The sequence below is a fragment of the Fusarium oxysporum genome, chromosome VI, assembly GCF_013085055.1.
Source record: "Fusarium oxysporum Fo47 chromosome VI, complete sequence".
In the NCBI taxonomy this organism is placed as follows: Eukaryota; Fungi; Ascomycota; class Sordariomycetes; order Hypocreales; family Nectriaceae; genus Fusarium; species Fusarium oxysporum.
This window is the reverse complement of record NC_072845.1, coordinates 2,261,516-2,283,500: the sequence shown is the minus strand read 5'-3', so window position 1 is coordinate 2,283,500 and position 21,985 is coordinate 2,261,516. Positions and strand designations below refer to the sequence as shown.

Here is a 21,985-nt window from a genome sequence, read left to right as displayed (position 1 = left end):
ATTACAGATATGGCGACGAATTCTTCACGGTGTCAACAAGCAGCCAGATGCGAGGTGAAAGAGCATAATGAAGCGAGTGCTCAACCAGGTACGAGTCAAATCGTACACTCATGTAGAGTCTACCCAAAAGTAAATATAGATTCGCTGGATAAGGCTGCCTAAGGCTGGTAGATATTGAGCTTTTGATTTCACAATCTGAGGGGTCAAAGAATAAAATGTATCTGTATTTTAAGAACAGAGTGTGAATCGTCTTTCCTCTTTGGCTGCATTCGCATATGGTGATGCTTTACATAGAGCATCTTGAAACCGAGAAAGCAAGATGCAGAAGAAGGGAAGAAACCATTATCAAGCCTATATAGAATTTCAAAACAGACTCTTGCGCATGTCTCGTGTACCTAATTATCATACAAAAGTATTCATCTCCAAAGTTTAACCAGAACCAAAAGCTCAGTGATAGGGTCAATTCGAAGAGTCTAAACTTTGGCATGTTATGGTATTATACTCGAAGAAGCAACCAGAATGAGTTTCTATTTGCTCCAACTGAGATAGAATTTTTCATTTCTACTTGGATTTCACGACAAGCCCACAAGAACAACACGAGTATCTATGTGATTGGTGTACAATTCATGCGTGCAACATGCACGCCTGACTTTGTGATTAAACTTCAAGCTGAAGAGAATAAATACGTTGTTCTTCTGTTATTTATTCTTCCTTTTATTATCACCATACTCTTCTCTTTCCTCGATCCTCGACCCTGAAATCATCAAACCCAAGTCTACCCAAGTTTATCACCACCACCACCACCACCACCACCACCATCATCATGTCTGGAGACGGCAACTTCAACGCTTTTTTAGATGCCGATGACCTTATGAGGCCTGACTCTGCTGCCTTTGGCTTCCCAAAAATGGCCAGAGCAGCGGCCAAGGCAGCATACAGAGCAGCATCTAGACCAACTGCCACTGCAACAGAAACAGCAACACTCAGAGAACATGTTCAGAGCATTCTAGACCATGAATACTCTTATGTAATGAGTATGTTCTCAACCCCTCTCGAGAACCGTCTCAATCTGATCTCATCTAACTTGACGTTACAGTCACCTTCGCTGGGGTCGCCGTTTTCGCTCTCCTTCTATCCATCGCAATCATCTTCATTGTGGCCAAGAGCCTTTCAAAAGTCAAGGCCTGCATGCCTCCTCCTGGGGACGACAATGGACTTGGTAAATTAACAATTCTGCTTCTCCCCAACGCTCTACTACTCAGTACTGACTGATACTGTCTTTAGGCCAGAACATGTACAAGTGCTACAGAAAAGCTCAGATGCATTTCATCTTCCTCATTCTGTCTGCGCTCGGCTGCATCGGCACCTCCATTCTAGCGACTGCCAAGATCATGCTGCTAGACAACATAGACGGTTCCGTAGACCTTTTGAGTATTGCCTATGGCGTCCAAGTCTTGACTTTGCTATGTACACTCATGGCCAGCCACTCTCTGATGAATAATACCCTCCTTACCTTCATCTCAAATGAAGCAGACATGGAGGTTAACGAATGGTCTTCCAAGTTGTAAACTGGTAGTTGTCGAACCGACAGTCGAGGGTAAAGAGGACAAGTACCTAAGGATCCAATGAATATTTTTATTGTTGCATTTATGGAAATTGAGTAAGATGTTGGTGATAAGACGTCAAAACACAATAACTGAAACTATCTCCATCTCCAAGTGCACATCATGATGCGACTTCACTACCAACTCCCTCCCCATCGTCTCCCTCATAACCATACTCATATTCCTCGGCTTTCCTCTCTCCCCAAAATCCTTTACCGTAGCTAACAAGAATCTCCTCTCCCTTCTTAATCCCTACTCCCTTCTTCTTCTTCCCACCTCCAAGCACCCAAACTCCCACACAAAGCTCTCCCCATCGCTCGCACCAAACAGTCCTAAACTCCGCATTCGCTCTCTCCCCCACGCCTCTAAAGTCGTTCACGAAGCGTCCCTCGTTTCCTTCATTCGCTGCATCAACAGCTGCGTCAAGCTCTCGGTCCAGCCATAAATCGTAGTCGCTCTCTGTTGAGGATGCCGAGCCTGAGTGCACTCGGCCGAGATACGCGAGAATGAAGCTACCAGGCGCAAGATTCTGAGCTGCGAAGAGACCACTTTGACCGTTTGCTGGGTGTGACGGCTCAGAAATGGGCTGGATTTTGACCAGATTGCACGGTGTTGTTGTCGCCGGCGATGGGATGATTGGAATGCCGCCTGGAGCAGAGGGTTTGTTTTTGAGAGCTTGTATGTGCGTTGGAGTTAGACTCTTGTCATGAAGAGGTGCCTTGAGATACGGGAAGCCATCTGGCCAATTCTTTGGTTTAGACATGACGAAGCCTGCAAATACTTGGTGCAAGATGGCATCTAAATGATTTGAATTCACCATCAGCTTTGCAGTGGCCAAAACTTCCAATGAGGTTGACGATCCACTGACCCCACGTATAAATCTAAGGTAGGTCTGCCGCAGTAAAGTTACAACTTTAGGAGTACATCACAGTCAACACAAGAGGTCCCAAAACGCAATTGTTTCCTAATTACCAATGCTCCATGCAACTATCTAGACTATTTCTACAAGTCGATCTCATGAGACCATAAATGAATGCCCGCCCTACTCTCACACCCTCAAGACACGCTTGCTCCTTTTTAGTACGTCCACCTGCATTACTAGACTATCGTATAACCACTCCAATATGGCATCAATCCTATACTGTTCACGTCCACGTCCATCTCCTAGTGAGACATAACTTCTCGGTATCGGTCCATGCTCAAGTCCACTGAGTAAGCCAACAGACGATCTTGTGTCAAAGGCAGGTTGAGAATCCTAGACCTTAACTCCATATCCTGAAATGTATAGTTAGTAACTGTTCCAACCTTGTAATCCATTTGCTAAAACATACCTGTCTCTTCTTGCTGGCTTTAACAATCTCCTTGGCAGTCTCATCCGCCATGTCTGACACGGCAGCGTACCGCAGGACTCCGGAATCTCCTGTTTCCTTGTCCATCGCGTGCAAGCCTGCAAGAAGCTTCTCCAAAACTGCCTGCGGTGCAGTCTCATGCCTCGCGCGATGCTGAATGAGCTGAAGGAAGAAATTGTAGATCTCTCCTCCAAGCGGCCAGTCCGAGATGAGCTCTTGTCGGCCTTCAAACTGAGAGAGAAGAGCAGAGAGGTCCACGTAGTCGCGTTCAACAATAGCTAGCGGTGCAACCTCCTTAACAAGAACACGGTGAGCTTCCACAAAAGAGCCGGCGCGCAGGAGGCATTGCACTTCTGAGTACGCATCCTTCTTAACACTGCGCATGTACAGAGCCAGGGCCTCCCAGATCCACAACGAAGGGATTTGGAACTTTTCGGTGAGTACCTGGAAAGCGGAAGAGTTTTCATCGCCGATGAAGCCAGCATGTCGGGCAAGATGTTCCTGGATAGCTATCTTGCGGGCAAGGGGCTTGCTCAGATGCAGCAAAACGAACACTGCCTCGAGCCATTCACCGGCGCTTGCAAGTTGCGAGGCAAAAGCAAGAGTAGCGGCGTCGGCCTTTTCAGCACCATCCTGGCCGAAAGAAACCTTGCCACTAGATGCAAGGGCAAGGCCGAGTTGCCAAGTCAGCCGCATGTCGAGTGGAGAGAGCTGCGAGTTTTCAGGGCGCAACACAGCCTCCAGGTCGGTGCTGTCATTGGCGTACAACTGTAAAAGACCCCAGAGAAGATCTTGCCGGCGATCGGAGTCGACATCATCCCACAAGGGCTTGATACCCTGATCAATATACCAAGGCAACGGAAGGTACTCCTTCTCCTGGTCGATGTCATTCTTGAAGCTATGCACTGCAGCTGCTAGGTCGTCCTGCTGAGCGATCGAGTACCACAGTCGGAGACCAAAGGCCTGCTTCCAGTCGAGTCCAAACTTTTTCGAAATAACAAACGAGTCTAGGCGGTCCTCGACAGGCACTCCCTTCATACCTTCGCAGACACATGCATTACCCGAAAGGAGCTCGTAGATGGTACGGATCGATTCTGAAAATTCCGAGAGCATCTTTGAATCGTGCCATGCCTTGAGCTGTTCTCGCATGTCTTTCTTGGCAGCATCACTAGTGCCAATAAGAGGCACCAAGGTGGCCAGGCGGAAATTCTTTCCGTCAAGAAGGTGCTTACAAGCATCGATGATCCGATGGCCAGCTAGACACGCAACAGCCTTCTCTTCGCTCGATCCTGCCAGGCCGATAGTCGTAGCCGAGGCCGAGTATACAAGAAGAGACCAGAAATGCGACAGCTTGTTCCTGCGGAGAAGGTGCTCCGGTTGGCTATTGTCGTTGACCGAGTCGAAAAGGATACTGGCCAACTCCCAGACGTGCTTCTCCTGCATGCTTGCGGGATCGTTCATGTCCTGATGGTGGAAGACATCCTGCAAGTGAGTAACGTTGAGGGAGGCAAAAGGAACATCATCAACAATTCGGATTTCAGTGAGCTTATCCTGGTTGCCCAGGTATCGCTTGGATTGCTACATGACGAGTCAGCATATGTCTGGAGGTCGATGCTCAATAACTAACCTCCATTGCGAATGAGGCTAGGCGGAGCTCTTGCTTTTCAGTCTGAATCGAACAACGTTGAAAAGAAACAAGGTCGGTATTATGGGTGAGAGATCGTCGGCTGCCTTCTGAAGCCAGTGGTCGAGGAACAACAAGTGTCTCGTCAGGACCCCAGGTAGGTCGGCCAGCGTCGTGGAAAGTCTTTTCGTAACGGTCCAAAGTCATTGTCTTGTCTTGTCGCTCGTAGGGCCACTAATCAAAATCAATTTTAGCATCAATTCATATACTATAAGTCAATAGATACATAAACCTCCAGGAATTACATTCTGGGGCCACTCAGGTAACAACTAGGGAACCGACCTTGGGAAAGCCTTTGCCAGAGACTGAGGCTTGAAGTTTCTGGGGCGCTGGCTTGGGCTTCTCAAACAATGAGTTCATGAGGTCGATGCTAGTCGCAAACCCACGGCCTTTATCCATGCCAATGGTGCTTGCCGCGAAATTGTCCAACCTATCGTTCTTTGCAATACTCTTCCTCCAAATGGATGATTTCCGTAAAGTGTCTGATCCACTCTTGTCCAGGTCGATCAGTAGACCCGTCTGCCTTGAGGGAGAGTCATTCAGCTCTCTCAAAAGCTGTCGGTCTCGCTTGACTGGGCTGACAGTCTTTCTCAACATCTCCATCCAATCATCCCCATCAGCAACCTCCAGCTGCACAGGACCAGCAGAGTCCTTAACAGCTCGCATTCTAGCTCTGAGGATGCCTCCAGGAGTCGCCTTCACGGCTTCCGGAACACCCTCGGACGAGTTGTCGTCGAGCTCCGCGGCCAGATGCGGTTCGAGAGAAGACCTCGCCATGTCTTCATCCTCGGACACGTCATATTCATCACCCATATCATCGGCGTATTCCTCCTCGAGGGACAGCCTGACATCGTTGGGTGCGGAATCCGCGGAGCTAACCCCTAAAAAAGACTGCTCACCAGAGAACTGGGGTTGTAGGGCTTGAGCTTCATCGTCGAAACCACCGGGAAGACCTCGATGTCTTCGAAACTCGAATGTGTCATCTTCCATGGGGGAGTTGACGGAGTTGATGGAAGCATCGAGAGCCACCTCCTGGGGGGCGGCTGGCTCGTTCTGCGTCATCTCCTCGTCGTCGGAATCATCGTCATCAAGGCCATAAGTGGTGAAGTGCTCTACTGAGAAGACCCAGACACCAGTCTCCTTGTCGTAGCTCTCAAAAGTTGTGTTCTCGATTCGCTTGAGACGCTCAACGTGCTTGTTAAATCGTTTAGGGTCATTGGCGATACGCTTACCACCGCGGGGCCATGACTGCTCGAGAGCAATCCTGGCCGGAACGTTGAGGCCCTTGCCGACTGGCGGTTTCTTGGCTGATACCGGGTAGACTGTAGCAGATCGAGGCTCAAGCACAATAAGGTTACCACAGATATCAGCCAGATCAATGTTGCTGATGTCCACAGGGACCTTGAAAGAAACGTAGCCAACGTTGTCACGACCGACAGTGAAGCCATCAACCTTTTGGCGCTGCATGCGGTTCAACTTTTCAAGATCCTCCAAGGGAGGTGACATCCAGTATTGTCCGGGAGCATTATCAGCGGTACTGTTAGATGAAGCCTCGGGAGTGGCAGTGTTGTCCTCCTCATGAACGATAGCCAGCTCGTTGCCCTTAACTTCCTCCATTTCAGGAGTCTTGGAGCCGGTCGAACCGTTCGAGCCATTGGCTGTGCGGGTCTGACGGGGGGTCTCGTCGTTGGCTGGGCTGTCAACATCGCTAGCAGCAGGAAGGGCACCACGAACAGGTGTGCTGTCATCCATGTCAACGTTGCTTGTGTCAAAACTGACACGCTTGGAGAGCTTTCGGGAACCAGTTCCGGCATCTGCGGCTCTGTCCTTCTGCGGTGTGGAAAAGAGATCACTCCTGATGTCTCTGTTGATAACGAGCTTCTTGGAGCCAGTGCTTCCATACCACCTGGGCTGAGATCCATTAGAGAAAGCTCCGGGGGCAAGAATACTGTCTTCGGTGTTGAAGCTGCGGCGCAGGTTGTTGGTCGACAGGCTTTTACTGAGATTTCCAGATCGGCTAGAGCCTAACAAACTGTGACCGAGGTTTCCAGGTGTGCTGGAAATGCTACTGGCGGGGCTACCCGAGGGGGTTCCGTAGTTGCTATAGGAAAAACCGAAGCCTCGCTTTTGGGGAGTAGCATATCGAGAAGCGGAAGCCGGAGCCAGCTTATACATAGGCAGAATCGAGCTTCTTCTTGGCTTTGAACCACCACTCAATGGAGTAGCCAGGGGTCCTGGATTCTGGACTTCGTTTCCACCGAGACCAGCAAACAGACCAGGAGAACCGAATGCCGAAACGTCGTTGAGGTTGGCAGTTAGGCCCTGAGGGGCGTTGACGGACTGGCTGTTTCCCAGGATTGAAGCTCCATTTTGTTGCTGTTGCTGGTTTGTGCTGCCGCCGAACAGAGAAGATCCAGCGTTCTGGTTGTTTTGGCCGCCAAAGAGACTGCTTCCAGCATTGTTGGTGCTGCCACCGAACAGACTGGGCTTTTGCTGCTGGTTATTGGCAGCACCAAAAAGGCCGCCGGTATTTTGGTTCATCTGAGTATTTGAGGCCAAACCGCCGCCGAAGCCAGTTCCAGCTGTATTCGTTTGAGCTGTGGTACTGTTTCCGAAAAGGCCACCAGTTGGGGCAGGCTTGCTACCGAACAGACCACCAGTAGCATTGTTGTTGGCGGCACCAAAGCCAGTCGTGTTCGTCTGCTGTTGATTGTTGCCAAATAGGCCACCACTAGTGCCAGTTGTGCCAGTGTTTGCGTTGCCGAATAAGCCAGTACCAGCAGGCTTCTGTTGGTTGTTGCCAAACAATCCGCCCGACTGTTGTGTTTGGTTGCTCTGGCCAAAGAGGCCACCACCGGTGTTTTGCTGTGTCTGGTTGTTGTTCTGTCCAAAGAGGCCACCACTAGTGCCGGCAGCTTGAGTGTTGTTGCCGCCGAAGAGACCACCGCCGCTGTTTGCAGTGTTGTTGTTTGCGCCAAACGCGTTATTTGTGGTGCTGGCTCCAAATCCACCCGTAGTGCTGGTATTCGTGTTTCCGAAGCTGAACCCGGTACCGGCAGGCTTGTTCTGAGCGGCTCCGAACAGTCCACCACCGGTATTCGTGTTCGTCTGACCGAAGCCAGTTCCGGTGGTGTTCGTGCTACCAAAGCCACCTGTAGTGTTGGTGTTTCCTCCTCCAAAAAGACCGCCGCCAGTCTGGTTCGCCTGCGTGGTGGTGCTGCCGAATAGGCCTCCAGCAGGTTTGTTCGCAGTGCTGCCAAACAAGCCTCCGCTGGCGGTGTTGTTGTTGGTTGCTCCAAAACCAGTCGAGCCAAAGCCAGTGCTGGGTGTTGAAGTGTTGTTGTTCGTGTTGGATCCGAAAAGACCACCACCAGTGTTGGCCGTCGTGTTCGCCCCAAAGCCTGAAGCTGCGGTGGTATTTGTGTTAGTTCCAAACCCTCCGCCAAAACCTGAGCTCACGCCAAACGCACCACCACCAGTAGCATTGCCATGTCGTCTTCCTTGAACGTAATCGGCAAGTCGAAGTTCGTCAGCCGACCACTTCTTGTAAGGGTCTTGGAAAAGAATGTTTTGGTAAGAGTTGGTCGAGGTACTGTTGGCTTCCTTCTCGCTCCATGCTTGGAAGGCCGCAACTGCAGTGCCAGGAGGGTCGCCCGCAGCGCCGCCAAGGGTATTGGTGCTTGAGGCGCCAAATCCTGTGCCAGAGCCGAATCCAGAGCCGAAGCCCGTCGCCGCGGTGGTGGTGGTGGTGGTGTTGTTGCCTCCTCCGAAGAGCGATCCGCCGGTGTTGGCTGTGGTGCCAAAGCCAGTCTTGTTGGCAGTGTTGCCTCCAAACATACCACCTCCTGTGTTGCTACCGAACGCTGATGTGGTGTTGTTTGTGTTGCTTCCAAAACCTCCAAACCCTGTGCCAGTGCTGGTGTTGTTGTTGGCAGTCGAGGAGCCGAAGAGGCCACCTCCTGTGTTGGTAGGGGTAGAACCGAATGCAGGTTTAGCTCCAAAGCCGCCAGCAGTATTTGTCGATCCAAAGCCGCCTAAGATGCTGTTAGTATTTCGATGTCGATAGAGCTTCGCGCACTGGATTCCTCTCTCAATGGTAGATGACAGCGATGCGATGAAGTAAAATTTGCGTACCGGATGTTGAGCCAAAGCCGCCTGTGGTGGTATTATTATTATTATTTCCGGCTCCAAAGAGGCCACCAGAAGTGTTGTTGTTTTGGCCGAAGCCGCCGAAGCCGCCGCCGAAAGACATGATGGTCGCCGATGATGAAGTAGTTAAGGAGTGGATGTCAGTCTGCGCTCCTGCGATTTTTCAGGGCGAGCACGCGTATGAGCGTGCATGTGGAGAAGAGAAGTTGATTGAGCTAGGGTGAGGTACCTCAGTGGCTTTAGTAGCTTAAGGTCTGTCGCACCTAGGCCCCAGTGCGTTGCTGCCTCAGACAAGAATTTTGTAGCTTGATTGGTTCTTGAGCTTGAACAGCCAATCAGGTTTTGCGCCAGAGCTACCTACTGGTTGAGTCACTGATGCCTGCGGTAGGCCTAAAATCTACCTGCTTCAAAGGTACCAAGGCAGACTCAACGTCAGCCAAAACCGCGTTTGGTTGGCCAGCTCTGCACGCGCCTGGGAGCCTAGAAAACAAATGACATCTTGACTTGGTAATTTGCTTCACTGCCTCAATCATTTCTGATATTGAACAGCTGATTTGTACATATTCAGGCAGGTGCTTTCTAATCAATTGTTTACAAATGCTTCCTCGAGCTGAACTATAGGTAACACTTTACAATTTCTCCCGAGGTTAGGCTTTGATCACGATCCCAAAGGTATTATCCAATAGCTTTTACCTTGTTCTACGTCTGACAACCACAATGGCTGTAAGTTCGGACCCACCTGAGCCATCCACAGCAATGACAGACAATGAGCTGCCCAGCCAGACCAGAAAATCTTGAGCCTGGAGATGAAAGACCCAATACAGACTTATTAGTGTTCAGACATATAAGGTATACAGATGACAAGAGACTTCAATTTCAAACTAATATAAATCTAATTGTTGTATGTTGAGACCCTAACCATAACCCATGTAGCCATTGCCAATTTGCTGCAACAAGGTACACTAATTTTTTCTACCACCGCGTCAATGGTCGCGTCAAACAACCTACCTCTTAAGCATCCATCTCCTTCAGCTCTTTGAATACACAACACAACCTTGCGCCACGCTCCTCCAACATCCTCGCCCTGTCGCATCAGATACCTTTACTATTGTCAACCTCTGCGATCACAACTATCCTCAAATTTCGTTATTTCAGCCGTTATTTGGCGCCATTGCATCCACCGCCTTGCTTGCTCGATTGCCGCTCTCTCCCAGCCACATTGAGAAATCAAAACAATGAATTCTCATGCAACGCCACGTACTGCCTTTCAAGGGCGCTCGTTAGGCGGCTCGGGACTTCCTCCGCAGTCGAGGCAGCCAGTTGCTCCTCAAGTGTCCTCAAATGAGGACTATAGTACGATTCCGGAGGAGGACCGCGAACATATTGATGAAGTTGTAGGTTGGGTCCGAGCCGCCTTGAGAAACTCTCCGCTCACAGTTGCTTCTGCCAGTTTGATTTGATGGACATGAAGAAGAAGGGATGGCTCAACAGTTACGAATTCAGACACTCGCTAGCAGCGCTAGGCTTTGATATGTCCAAGCCTGATTACTTCAGAGAACTACAGTCATACGGCTCTGTCCCTCCCGAATGGCAAGATCCTCACAACTGTCCTGTCAACCGCCTCTATGTTTACCTCGACCAATTCCGATTATGCGCTGCCAAGTTACTCGCCAACCGCGACCCCAGACAAGAAGCAACAAAAGTGTTCAACATGTTTGATTACGACGGAGATGGTGTTATTTCCTTTGAGGACATGCGACGGCTAGCTTCCGATATCAAGGAAGAGAGGACCATGACAGACGAGGAAATTCAGAGCATGATTGAGCATCTGGATCACGAGGGCAAAGGCGGTGTAAACTTGGAAGAATTCATACAGATGATGGAGGAGGCTGGTTAAGTCCAACTACAGGAGTTCAAAGAATGACACAATACCAGCCGTGTCAGAACATGACAGTGAAAAAGTTCGGTGCAAGTGGCATCGCTTGGGGTTCGCATATTATCCACGCCTGTCGCGCTTCGAGGCCGATATGTGGGCTTGCAACATTGAATCTCTATCTTGAGCCTATAAGGTGCTTGTTGCAACAGATCGAGGCACATGGCTGTCTCAGAATCGTCCTCGCGAGCACAGAGTTGTCCCGAATACGCGAGGCTTGGCCAGCCGAGTCAAGCCACAGTCAGACAAAGAATGATTCAGACAGCGACCTTTCAAGCAATTTGGGTACATTAGTTAGCTGCTGGGCGCATTAAGCATTGAAAGAGAAAAGGGGAATGGCGTAATATGGCTACAACGGATTCAATGGGTAGATTTCAATAACATCTAAGAATTGTTTTTTTTTCGAATGCGCCAGGCGCGCTGTCTAAAATCCCAGAATCCATCACAAAAGCTTTCCCAATCTCCCATCACAACTAAGCCACCCAAATATCAGACTCAACGATGGTCCAATACCATAAAAATGTACCGAGAACAGGGGAATACCATCCTTCGCCTGCGCAAAAAACGGGAATCGGGTTCAGGCCGGGATATGAAGATGAACATACAACAAAGAAAAGTCAGGGGTAATCAATCAAACCATCACACAACTAGCTGGTCACCGATATAAGAGCGTAAATTTCGATTTAGGAACTCAACTTAGAACTGGATCAAGTCGTGGTTCTGCTGTTGTTGCTGTGGTGCCTGCTGATGGGCGAAGGGGTTGTTCGTCTGTCCATTCATGCCAGCAGGCCCAGTCGCAGCAGGCATCTGAGCGCCATAGTTGACTGTGGGCATACCCGTGAACTGCTGTCGAAGGAAGGGGTTGTTGCCAGTAGCCTCGGCGTTGATGCGGGCAACTCCTGCACCGGCACTGTTGACGAACGTGCCAGGGGCTGTGTGCTGGGCGGGAATACGAAGGTTGCCTGTGTTGCCAAAGGTGTCCATGCCGTCACCGCTCGCAAGCAGAGTGTTGAGTCGTGTCTCGTGCTCGTTCATCTCCTTTTGAGGAGCGGCGAATGAAGGTTGCGACTGAGGGAAGCTATTTTGCGATTGCAGTGGGAAGCTGTTCTGCTGCTGGAGCTGGGGCTGAGTCTGAGGCTGGCTGCCAAATGAGTTGAGGCTCTTCTGTTCAGGAAGCGCTCCTAGGGACGAAATAGGGTTTGGTCGGGCGGACTGAGGGCGGCTGAACTGGGCGAAGGGGTTGTTGGAACCGGTGGGAGTTGGTTGCAATTGTTGCTGACTATTGTTGGTTGCCCAGGGGTTGTTGCTACCAGGCTGGAGAGTAGGTTCAGGAGAAGCAGGTGATGAGAACGACTGCTGCTGGGGCTGCTGCTGTTGTTGTTGCAGGTAAGGATTGAAGCCCGTGGGCTGGGGTTGGAAACCTTGCTGGTTTTGCTGTTGTTGCTGACCATAGGGATCGAAGCCCATGCCTGTCTGCTGGCCGTTGAAACCGGTGTTGTAGTTTGGCTGGAATCCAGTGGGTTGGGTCTGCTGGAATCCAGTATAGGCGTTGTTCATGTAGCCAGTTGGCTGAGGTTGGTTCTGCTCAATAGGGTTGGCAAAGAAGTCAACAGGGTTTCCTTGCTGGTATCCTTGGTTGAAGCCAGTGTACTGTGGCTGGCTGGTTTGCTGCTGAGGAGTAGGATCGTCGTCGAAAAGAGAGGCAGCGTTGCTGTTCTCGAGTTCCCTGCGCCTTCGTTCTTCCTCTTCCTCACTAAGCTTGATTGCTTTCGCCAAATCGTCATCGTCATCTGGTCCGTTCTGTCGACTTTCGCGCTTCTTCCTGTCTTCCTCCTCCTGATACTTGCTTGCCTCCAGAGCTAGACGGTACTCAGCGTCTTCCTCTTCGTTCATTTGTCGTCTCGGCTGCTGTCGTCGGGTTCCGTGGTTCACAGGCTCAGCATGCTGAGGAGCAAATTCCTCAAGGCCAGTAACGCGCGACTTCCAGGATCTTCGGTCGCTTCGCTCGGCCCGCAGTCTCTCTTCGTCCAAAATGAGTGAAGTTAACTCCTTAGCAGCAACTCGGACTAGCTGGGTATTAGTGGCAGCTTTAAACGGCACATATACAAATACTGACCATTTTGTCCGACATCGCGACCGTCTTCGTCAACATATTGGAACTCTCGCAGAGTCTTGATAATATAAATACTCTGTCGAGCCCATGTAACGACAAGTTCTGAACCCTCATGAAGACAATAATCCAGAACCTTGAGGGCTTTAAGTACGTGACGCCAATTCTTCCCCTTGTCGTTGAGACGCTTATCGATCATGTCCATAATCTCGTAGAACTCGGTGGATCTAATCGCGTCATGCCAAGTCAGTACTTCCCATCACACACAAGGTAGTTGAGCAATGCGCAGGGAGGGTATTACATACGTGTTGTACGTCATTTGAGCAATCTCGCTCATTTGAGTGCCGGTCGGGCCCCATGGGTCATTACTGGTAGCTACATGTCACTGTCAGCGGCGAGGTTCCAGCGACGCAATCGAGAACGCAGGGAGTTCTGACCTTCTCGGACCTTGACCTGGGCGCTAGAGTAACCCTTGGTCACATTTTTGACACTTCGCATTACCTTCGACATGATGGGCGATTTGTGATGTTGACTGTATAATTTCTTTGGTGAACTGGATGCGTTGTGAGCGCCAATGGATCGGCCGAGGTAGGATTTCCCCGTGTGATTCGATGAAGCTCGGAAAAAGGATTGGCCTGATCAAGCTTTACAAGCGACAACCTCTGCGACACAAATCCGACACGCGCCAGTGAGACGGAGTCCACGGAAGTAGTGCAGGGAGGGGGGTTTGAGGGGGTTGAGCAAGGTCCGAGGATCACGAGATATCCGCTCTGATAATTGCGTAGCCTTTGCGACAAGTCTCAGCCAGAAGAACAAGAATCAGTCGCCGTTTGTCTGAAATTTGGCGATCGAGAGGAGGATCGTCTGTGGAGGGTGGTTGGAGAACACAATCGTGGGGTGATTAGGTCTGGATTTCAAGAGGTCGGGGAGACCGATCGGACACGACGTTATAAGATGAGGAGCGAGTAGTAGGAGGGAGGCGAAGTGACAAAGTTTGGGAGGCGGCGAATTCAAAATTGAGGAGAATTCTGATTCTGCCGTTTAGGAGTAGAGCACGGTAGCGGTTAGAGGGACAAAATTGCACTGCTCTTTGCGCGACTCGCAGAGCTGTAGAGGGAAAAGAGTGAGTGCAGGACGATGAATGAATTGGCGCTCTCATGCGGATTGGGAGCGGCGAGCATGGAACCAAGGCCTAATGGACTGGCATGGCCTGGCACATTGTGGCTCTGCAAGCTGATTACGTATCCATTTTCACTCACCAGCTCAGATGAGCCTATACAAGCAGTGCCAAGATTTGCGGGGTTCTTGGGGTTTGCGTATGCGTATTTGAGTTGATGCTGTCAGAACTTTGCGTGTATATACTTTGAATCTTCCTTTTTATTCCATTTTGAGGTATTATTCCCCCATTTGTTCTTCTGTTGAGGACTCTTCAACACTCCAATAACCTTCGTCAACTGTGGCTGAAATTTGGCTTACACAGGGTGTCAGAGCGTCTTTTACACCCGCTGGCCCCAATAGGAAACGCATACGTCACGCTCCCGAGGGACCCTAGCCGCAGTTGGTGTGGAACAGAAGAAATGGGCGGTTTTAGGATTATCATCATGATGCTTATATAAACGCTGGTAAAAAAAAGAAAAACATACAAAATAGTAAAAAGGAAATATAAATTACTTCTTGAACCTGTATAAACTCTTCCAGATTTGATACAAGTCTTTCAAAACTCTACAAGACCGGCCATCCTTCTCTCATCTCGGCGCCACATCAATTCAAGTTGTGATGTTGAATTCTTACTTCCTTACCCTGTCGAAGTTGTTCGCATAGACTACAGTAATAGAGGCACGCAGTACTGTAAGAGAAACGTTGGGACTTTATCGATGTCTATCATTCTGTCAGGGTATGTCTGTTCTGCTTGTGACATCCAATTAGTTGATGAAAGGTGATGGCAGGTTATAAACACTTTGGTATACGCTATGTATTGAATAGACCTTGGGTCGAATCAGTTGATACCCAAAATGAGATACTATTTAATCAGTCTTTTCAAAGCCATGCTGGGTGAAAAGTAATGATATTTCCCTGACGTGCCGAATTCGTAAGAAGTGTCGAGTTAGCAGCAGCGAGTTTCAGTTAAGTATATTAGTTGCTGCAATGAAGCGTGCGGCATTGGGGTATCTGATTTCATCGTGAGCGTCCCTTTTTCGTCCGTTGCGCAGAGCTTTGGCTTGGCTTTCGTCTCTTCGAATTTGCCGACTTATATGAAGGATCACAAGTTAGCCCCCTTTCAACTCCACCTCTATCATCTGAACGGCACCTCAACACCTCTGCCTCTCCCTACCGCAAAACTCCCCTCTCACTTCTCTTTTCCTTTTAATTCCTTATTGCGTTTCTTCCTTCCTTTCTCTCTTGACCTTCATATAAAAATTTCAAGATCTCCTTCTCTCCTTCATCCACAATTTCAACTTCTCACTTCTGCCACGCCGCAACTTCAACGATGCACTTCAACTTCTCAAGCTTCCCTCTCCTAACCTCTTCTAAGACTCGGTATTTCCTCTGAAGCTTCCGTGATTCATACTCCCTTGTAGTCTTGTCTATAAAAGACTGCTCTTCCTCCTTCAATCCTTGTCTTCATCTCTACCATCTTCATCACAACCTTCAGTTCCCTTTCTCCCCTACCCTCAAGTTACATCCATATGATATCCTCTCTTATTCTGTCCTGCAGTTCACCCCTCATCAACATGTCAGACGGGAGCTCCAGTGACTCCGATGCGGAGTTTATCGACCTCACAGGAGGTGATAATTATCATCCAGACATTGATGGGCATTTCAACGATGCTCCTGACCAAGAGGAGATCTCCCTTGGGCTAGACTCCCATGGGGAGCCAATCTCCCACATCATATATCGGCCTGGTGGCCCTATGGACGTCGATAACGAAGAGGCAAGCAGTGACGGCGACCAACACACTCCCGAAGTCGAAGGAAGTCTATTTTTCGATGACGATGACGATGACGATAACATCAGAAATGGTGATGGCGATGACGGTGGACACAGAGGACCTCCATCCCCACCATCATCTGATGACCCGGGTAGCGAATCCGACGGGTCAGAAGATAGCGACAATCATCATGACGACGACGACAATCAGAGTCAGGCAACCCAACCCAACCCAGGGGCTTCGAACGGAGGAAGCCCTGATGGTGATGATTCCGGTGATGACAGTTCTGACGATGAAGAAGAGTCAGATGACGAAGATGCCGACGATGATCCCATCAATGACGATGATGAGGAAGGGAATGAAGAACATGGGCACAAAAATCCCAACGCTGATGTACTTCAGGTCCTGGCAGAAGAAAGTGTCGAACGGCCAGAATGGAATGCCGAGTGTCTCGACACATGCCAGCCCCCTTGGTACAGTCTTGCTCGCAGATTCGCAGATTACCGTAACCGATTCCTCTTTAAGAGAAACGAATTAAGAGAGTGCAAGAGAGTCAACAGAAACCGGGTCACCGGCCTAAATCGCCAGGTCAGAAGCCTAAGCCACCTGGTGACAGTACTCAAAGAAGCAGTGAGAGAGTTCTACGCCGCCAATGAAGCAAACATTCAGGAGAATGAGAGACTCGTTGAGGAAAATGAGGCTCTGCGAAGCCTTTTGCCCGAAGAAGAATTGGATGATTTCCCCGACCCTGTTCCTCTAAGGGTCGAGGATATGGAGGCATCTCTGTATCAGGACATGAGAGACCAACTGCCGCCAGATATCAAGATGTATCTTCGCGTATGGCGACGCGGACCAGCGAAGCCCCGAAAGACCGAACGTGTACGTACTTACCATTAAGAACAAGACTCATCTTCAAAATTGCTAACAGTCAATAGCTGTGGCCAAAGGCATACACGCATTGGATCAGACGCGGTCGCCATCCTGACTACAGCAACTGGGGAGATATCTACAAGCTCTCCTGCCAGGAGGAGAACATGTCTTGGGCATTCGGAAAACGTACACCACCCAAGACACATCCTCATCTTATCCTGTGTGCCCCGACCCTGGAACAGGAACAGAGCGCTATCATAGATGAGAGTGAGAGTGAGTGTGGAGGCTGCACTCCGCAGCCATATTACCGACGCGAATGCGCACAGGACGAAGAACAAGATATGGGCCCATCCGCTCTCGACCTTCTTTTCCCCAAATACCGACATTTCATCATGATCAAGGCCCTTCAGTATGTTCTGGTTTTTGATGATGAGGTTGTTCACGCTATCTCTCGATTGGACCCTTTCTTCGAGCCAAAACGTGTGGATCGGAATTGTAACAATAAAGTCTCGCTGCTCCATCGTTTCCATATTGGGCGAGAGAAGATTTCCCTCACGTTCGGGACAATTCACCCTCAGGAACTCCTTGCTCCTCTTATGGTTAGCAAGGAATGGCACTTGATAGGCTCAAGCCTGTTCTATGGAGCAAACAAATTCGCTTTCTCTTCTATTGGCGAGTAGGGTCGCTTTGCGAACAGAATCGGATGCAAGCTCCAGCATTTGCAGCACATCGAGCTGTTGTGGATGGGCTCACAGAAGCTCACGTACAGGATTGACCAGAAGGGCAAGTACACATCTCGTCGGACTCATGATCTGGCCTATCTGCCCGAAGCCTGTCGACTAAAGACGGTTGCTATCCATCTGCCCGAATCCTCCAAGCAATATATGCGGCGAAAACACGAGCCGCCACAAATCGTGGAGTTCCTTGCGCAGAAGACAGCATCTCAGCCAAACTTCCGCCGCTTTCGTGCGTTGCGCACGTTGCAGGGTGCCGATTATCTATACTGCCTTCGTGGAGTCCGGAAGATAACATTCTTCGACTACGACATGTGGCGAGATGATGGCATGAAGATGCCAGTTCGTGACTGGACCTTTGTCCGTGATATCAATGAGTCTGTACGCAGGGACAAGTCTGTATATGACGAACACTTCTCCCAGCTTCGGTACTTGGCTCCCTTGTTGAACGTCCAGCCTTCCGTCCAACTCGCTGCGCAGCTTGAGGGATTCCTCAACCCGGGGCCTCAGCGAATGGGTCTCTTGTCACCTCCTCCTGATATGTACCCCCAGCTCCAGGCCGCTCTGGAGCAGGCTGATGGCTCCGAGAATGAATCTGATGGCGATGCCGGCGGCGGAGATTCTGATGAAGAGATGGGGGGCGACACTGACGACGATGATGATGACGGTAGTGACGGTGATGACGGTAGTGACGGTGATGACGATGACGATGATGGCGGCGGTGACGGCGCCGCAGATGCACACTTCAACTATCAACATCTTGCTGCAGATGGTCATGGTCGTGAGCGAGATGAGAGCCCGGCTAATCTCGATGAGGTGGCAGCAGAATTGTCCGATATATTATCTGATAATCAATCTGATTCCGACTCCGAACAAGAGCAGAAGGAAGAGGTATGGTCAGATAATGGGCAAATAATCGACTTAATGAGCGATGACGAGGACGACGATGGACCGCAGTATGGAAGAGACCGGTCCACCTCTCTCTTCGTTCGAAGTCCCCCACGGGAACATCAACCTGAGTTCATCACCAAGGTTGAATCGCCATCTCCTCCCAGGGCAACTCCTCCAGCTCTCGCTAACCAGGATGGAATAACGCCGTTGAGGGAGACCCGCGCGGACAGTAGCTTGTTTGTGAGCCCTACCCCCTATGAGGCTCTGAACCCCCAAGCAGGAGATCGCTCATCGCCAATTGACCTCACTGAACATATGGGGGTATCATTCTCTTCTCCAGCCCCATCCTCACGCTCGAGCTCTAGCAGCTGTTCTTCAGGAATCAAGCGAGAATGGAGTTTTATCAGCGTGGATGACGATGACGAGAACGATAGTGACGATGAGGATGAGGATCAAGGCTTCCGGCTCTTGGGAAGTTTTCCCAAGCGGCCACGCCTTCCTGATGGTGATGGTGACGGCGACGGTGCTGAAATGATGGCCATGAGGGAGGATCTTGAGGAGGAGTTTGTCCTGGCTTAAATTTTGCTATTTGTGGGCTATAGGAAGCACGGAATTTCGGGAATTATTTGCTTTTGAAATGGGAGAGGTCATTGAAATTGAGATGCTTTAGCAGCGGAATTAAGTTCAGGGTCCGGGCGAGAGGAAGAGACATATTCGGGAATCGAGACGCAAGATAGGTACTCAGATTGACGCTATGCGTATCTCATATTGAGAGGATAGTTTTCCCTCACAGATAATTGCTAATAAATACCCCCAAATTGCCCCAAAACACGGCTTGCAATGTCTATATAACCATGTGCGACCAACTTCTACAGGGTAAGGGTGCGAATATTACAACTTGAATTGATGCATGTCGTCCGCAACTTATCTAATCGCTGCATAATGTGGCCTGGTATCTCTTTTTAGTGCTCTTTTAACCCCATGCTCATTGCATGACTTAGTTCTTGAGCTCCGCAGTGGCAGGGTAGTGCCAGCTGCGGAAGGTATCCATAACAGTTGTGAACACGACCAGGAGGATACCGCCTCCGGGACCCAAACGGAGAACCTGAATACTTGTTAGTTGACCATCCTTCCACTTTCGGGATGACGACTCACCTTGGGCAAGAAACCCTTGTAGAGAGCACCGAAACCCTCCTCCTTGAAAACGGTTCCTACGGCAGGGAAGGCCCAGTTGTACTTGGGAACCTGACCGGGGACCTTGGGGGTGTTCTGAATTCGACTCTTGACAACGTCCAGGGGAGTGTTGAGAACAGTTCCGATGGTGCCACCAATGGCACCAGAGATGAGATCATTGGTGATCTGAGCCCTCTTGGTCTCAGCCTTGGGGAGAAGTTGTCGGACTTGGAAAATGCAGCCGAAGTAACCAGCGTTCCAGAGGATGTGACGCCACATAGTACTCTCAAGACCCTGGTAAAGAGTAAGAGGACCCTCGTTCTTGACAGTCTTGACGACACAATCGACCATGCCGTTGTACTTTCCAGCGGAAGCCTTGTCCTGAAGACGAATCTTGACGAGCTCGAAGGGAACGACGACGAAAGCCTCGGTAGCACCAGCAGAGGCACCGGTGAGGATGGAGAGCTGCTGGTTCATCTTATCGACGCCAAACATCTTTCGGTAAACCTTGCCCCATTCATCGTTGGCAGCGAACTTGGTAGCACGCTTGGGAGCCTCCATGAGGATGGGAGCGGAAATACCGCGGTAGAGTCGTGAGAAACTGGCGCATGTCGTTAGTTGTGGGTGCAACAGAATCGCGAGAGCAGATACCGTACCCCTCCTGCTTGATGATCTTGCGGAAACAGTCAAGCATGCCATTGTACTCAGCGGTAGCACCGGAACCAGTTTGCAATTGGCTGGTCATCAAGTCAGCAATTGGGCTATTATTTCGAAACGCGCACGCATGGTTCGTCATACACTCGGGTCTTGACAACGTCAAGAGGGTACCTGTGGCTGGGTTAGCTAAAATGTCTCGAGCACGCGACAGATGCTGTCATACATCACCAGAATCTACAGCCAGCACAAAATTAGTAATGGCCCTCAAACGAGTCGAACTGGCGCGAGCATACCTCCGAGACGCCGGCAATGGCGCCTAAAATATCAAACGTTAGCCATTGGATCTGGAGAATGGTAGAGTTGAATGAGTTGAACTGGCGTACCTGCGGCGAACTGGTAGATGAAGGGGAGGGGCTTGTCGTTAGGGTTGGACATTGTGACGACTGTACAGGCGACCGAATAAAGATGAAGGAAGACCAGAAGAACAAAAGAAGAGGTTGAGCGGAGAGTTGTCGCAAGTTGACAAGAAAGAGAGAAAGCTAAGCTGAGGTAGTCAACGGAAGGGAAGATGGCGACCTCCGAGCGAAGACCGGGCCGGGGAGTGGAGGGAATTTCTTTGGTGGTGCGTCTTTGTAGGACGAGTATGGATCTTATCGCGCTATGGTTAAGTGATAAGATTCCGTAACCTCACTAATAACCTCCACTGTGACAGACGGCGAGAATTAAGTCGATGCCGAATGGACGGAGCCTTTTGTTCTAAACAAGCGCCTTGTATCCGTGGGATTGTGGAGATTATAGCAAGCGACAGCGAGATGAGACCCGGGGGAGGGGTCCATTGATGCTCGGTGAGACGGCAAGCAACCGATCCATGAGGCCCTAACGTCTCCGATTCTTCTCCGACGATGCCATGCTCTTTTTGTGATTGCTGTTTTAGGCAAGTCTGTGGTATATTCTTGGCAGTTTATTAATGTCTTGCGAATAGTGTCAAGCATACTGATATTTGCACATAATCCCAAACCATCATGAGTTTCCTACCTATGTTATGAATGTAGTCAAACTATTGATAATAAAATACCCGGATGCCCGATGTCTGCCGCTAGCCCTGAAGCTCTTGGAGCCCGTACCCGACTATTTACCTTTGAGCCGCTTGTACCTGAACATGAAGGGGTTGGCATCGGCAACGGTATTGAGGACCCCTTGTCCTAACTACATACTCTATGATAGGCTCTGTTGTAACAAGAGTCCGCAATAATGCAGACGCAGCTCCACGGGAGCCAGGGTGTTAATTGCTGAAGCTTCATACATATGCTGGAGAACACTAGACAGAACCTTTAGAGAAGGTTAGGTGAAGCTTCTTCATAAACCGCAGCGCTTATGATGTGGGTATCTCATGAAAATGAGGCATGGCCTTATAAGTGACCACGTACATATGTCAATTATATCACTATAAACAAGATGATGGATCTAAATCCAATAAGGAAAGTATTCGGAGACGTTGACCAACATGTTCTGGTATCCCAAAGTACGTGAAGTCTCGCGGAAGCTTGCCAATCATAGGTACGGTTGGAACATATACTTCAAAGACCCAACTTGAGATACTCAGTACCAGACCCGGAATGCCATCAAGTGATATTGAATTACGTAGGTAACACTTCCAGGAGAATACATATGATTCGGAGAACACGCTAATCCACGGACCTTGACCCCTCCCCACGATGTTGATCCCCGTGCACGGGCGACCGTAGTCTCCATCCCGTCGGCCGAGTGGACCGCGAACTTGGCCCGTGATGAATAGACAGTAACTTGCCTTGATCTTGAGTGATGAAAAGGTCTAGGATAAATCATTATAAACTCGATTAACTGACCTGAAGAAACACTAAGCTTAGATTAACCTCAAGATA

General features: G+C 49.9%; 7 protein-coding genes across 7 annotated transcripts; 3 read left to right on the top strand and 4 right to left on the bottom strand.

Moving 5' to 3' along the window:
• Window positions 1–823: 823 nt before the first annotated feature.
• Window positions 824–1,568, top strand: FOBCDRAFT_320689 (uncharacterized protein; the record flags this gene model as incomplete). Its single annotated transcript, XM_031186457.2, has 3 exons — window positions 824–1,034; window positions 1,097–1,219; window positions 1,285–1,568. The coding sequence occupies 3 exons, from the start codon at window positions 824–826 to the stop codon at window positions 1,566–1,568; spliced, it is 618 nt and encodes a 205-aa protein (XP_031037592.2).
• Window positions 1,569–1,615: 47 nt separating this feature from the next.
• Window positions 1,616–2,435, bottom strand: FOBCDRAFT_226069 (uncharacterized protein). Its single transcript, XM_059609704.1, has one exon. It carries the CDS (start codon window positions 2,422–2,424, stop codon window positions 1,726–1,728), a length of 699 nt encoding a protein of 232 aa, XP_059467379.1. The 5' UTR covers window positions 2,425–2,435; the 3' UTR covers window positions 1,616–1,725.
• Window positions 2,436–2,548: 113 nt separating this feature from the next.
• On the bottom strand, window positions 2,549–8,995 carry FOBCDRAFT_226068 (nuclear protein 96-domain-containing protein). The gene is made up of 5 exons (XM_031186459.3): window positions 8,772–8,995; window positions 4,920–8,671; window positions 4,581–4,811; window positions 2,936–4,531; window positions 2,549–2,879 (listed from the first exon to the last, which is right to left on the bottom strand). Exons 1-5 carry the CDS (start codon window positions 8,887–8,889, stop codon window positions 2,769–2,771), a joined length of 5,808 nt encoding a protein of 1,935 aa, XP_031037594.3. The 5' UTR covers window positions 8,890–8,995; the 3' UTR covers window positions 2,549–2,768.
• Window positions 8,996–9,769: 774 nt separating this feature from the next.
• FOBCDRAFT_226066 (uncharacterized protein) lies at window positions 9,770–11,085 on the top strand. Its single transcript, XM_031186461.3, has 2 exons — window positions 9,770–10,180; window positions 10,237–11,085. The coding sequence occupies exons 1-2, from the start codon at window positions 10,022–10,024 to the stop codon at window positions 10,681–10,683; spliced, it is 606 nt and encodes a 201-aa protein (XP_031037596.1). The 5' UTR covers window positions 9,770–10,021; the 3' UTR covers window positions 10,684–11,085.
• A 315-nt stretch (window positions 11,086–11,400) lies between these two features.
• On the bottom strand, window positions 11,401–13,534 carry FOBCDRAFT_41856 (ENTH domain-containing protein). Its single transcript, XM_031186463.3, has 4 exons — window positions 13,267–13,534; window positions 13,135–13,204; window positions 12,836–13,056; window positions 11,401–12,785 (listed from the first exon to the last, which is right to left on the bottom strand). Exons 1-4 carry the CDS (start codon window positions 13,337–13,339, stop codon window positions 11,416–11,418), a joined length of 1,734 nt encoding a protein of 577 aa, XP_031037598.2. The 5' UTR covers window positions 13,340–13,534; the 3' UTR covers window positions 11,401–11,415.
• A 2,027-nt stretch (window positions 13,535–15,561) lies between these two features.
• Window positions 15,562–18,833, top strand: FOBCDRAFT_136617 (uncharacterized protein; the record flags this gene model as incomplete). Its single annotated transcript, XM_031186471.2, has 3 exons — window positions 15,562–16,638; window positions 16,695–17,228; window positions 17,310–18,833. The coding sequence occupies 3 exons, from the start codon at window positions 15,562–15,564 to the stop codon at window positions 18,831–18,833; spliced, it is 3,135 nt and encodes a 1,044-aa protein (XP_031037606.2).
• Window positions 18,834–19,042: 209 nt separating this feature from the next.
• On the bottom strand, window positions 19,043–20,811 carry FOBCDRAFT_41829 (mitochondrial carrier domain-containing protein). The gene is made up of 7 exons (XM_031186465.3): window positions 20,468–20,811; window positions 20,378–20,400; window positions 20,308–20,318; window positions 20,226–20,255; window positions 20,084–20,164; window positions 19,410–20,028; window positions 19,043–19,359 (listed from the first exon to the last, which is right to left on the bottom strand). Exons 1-7 carry the CDS (start codon window positions 20,517–20,519, stop codon window positions 19,252–19,254), a joined length of 924 nt encoding a protein of 307 aa, XP_031037600.1. The 5' UTR covers window positions 20,520–20,811; the 3' UTR covers window positions 19,043–19,251.
• Window positions 20,812–21,985: the final 1,174 nt, after the last annotated feature.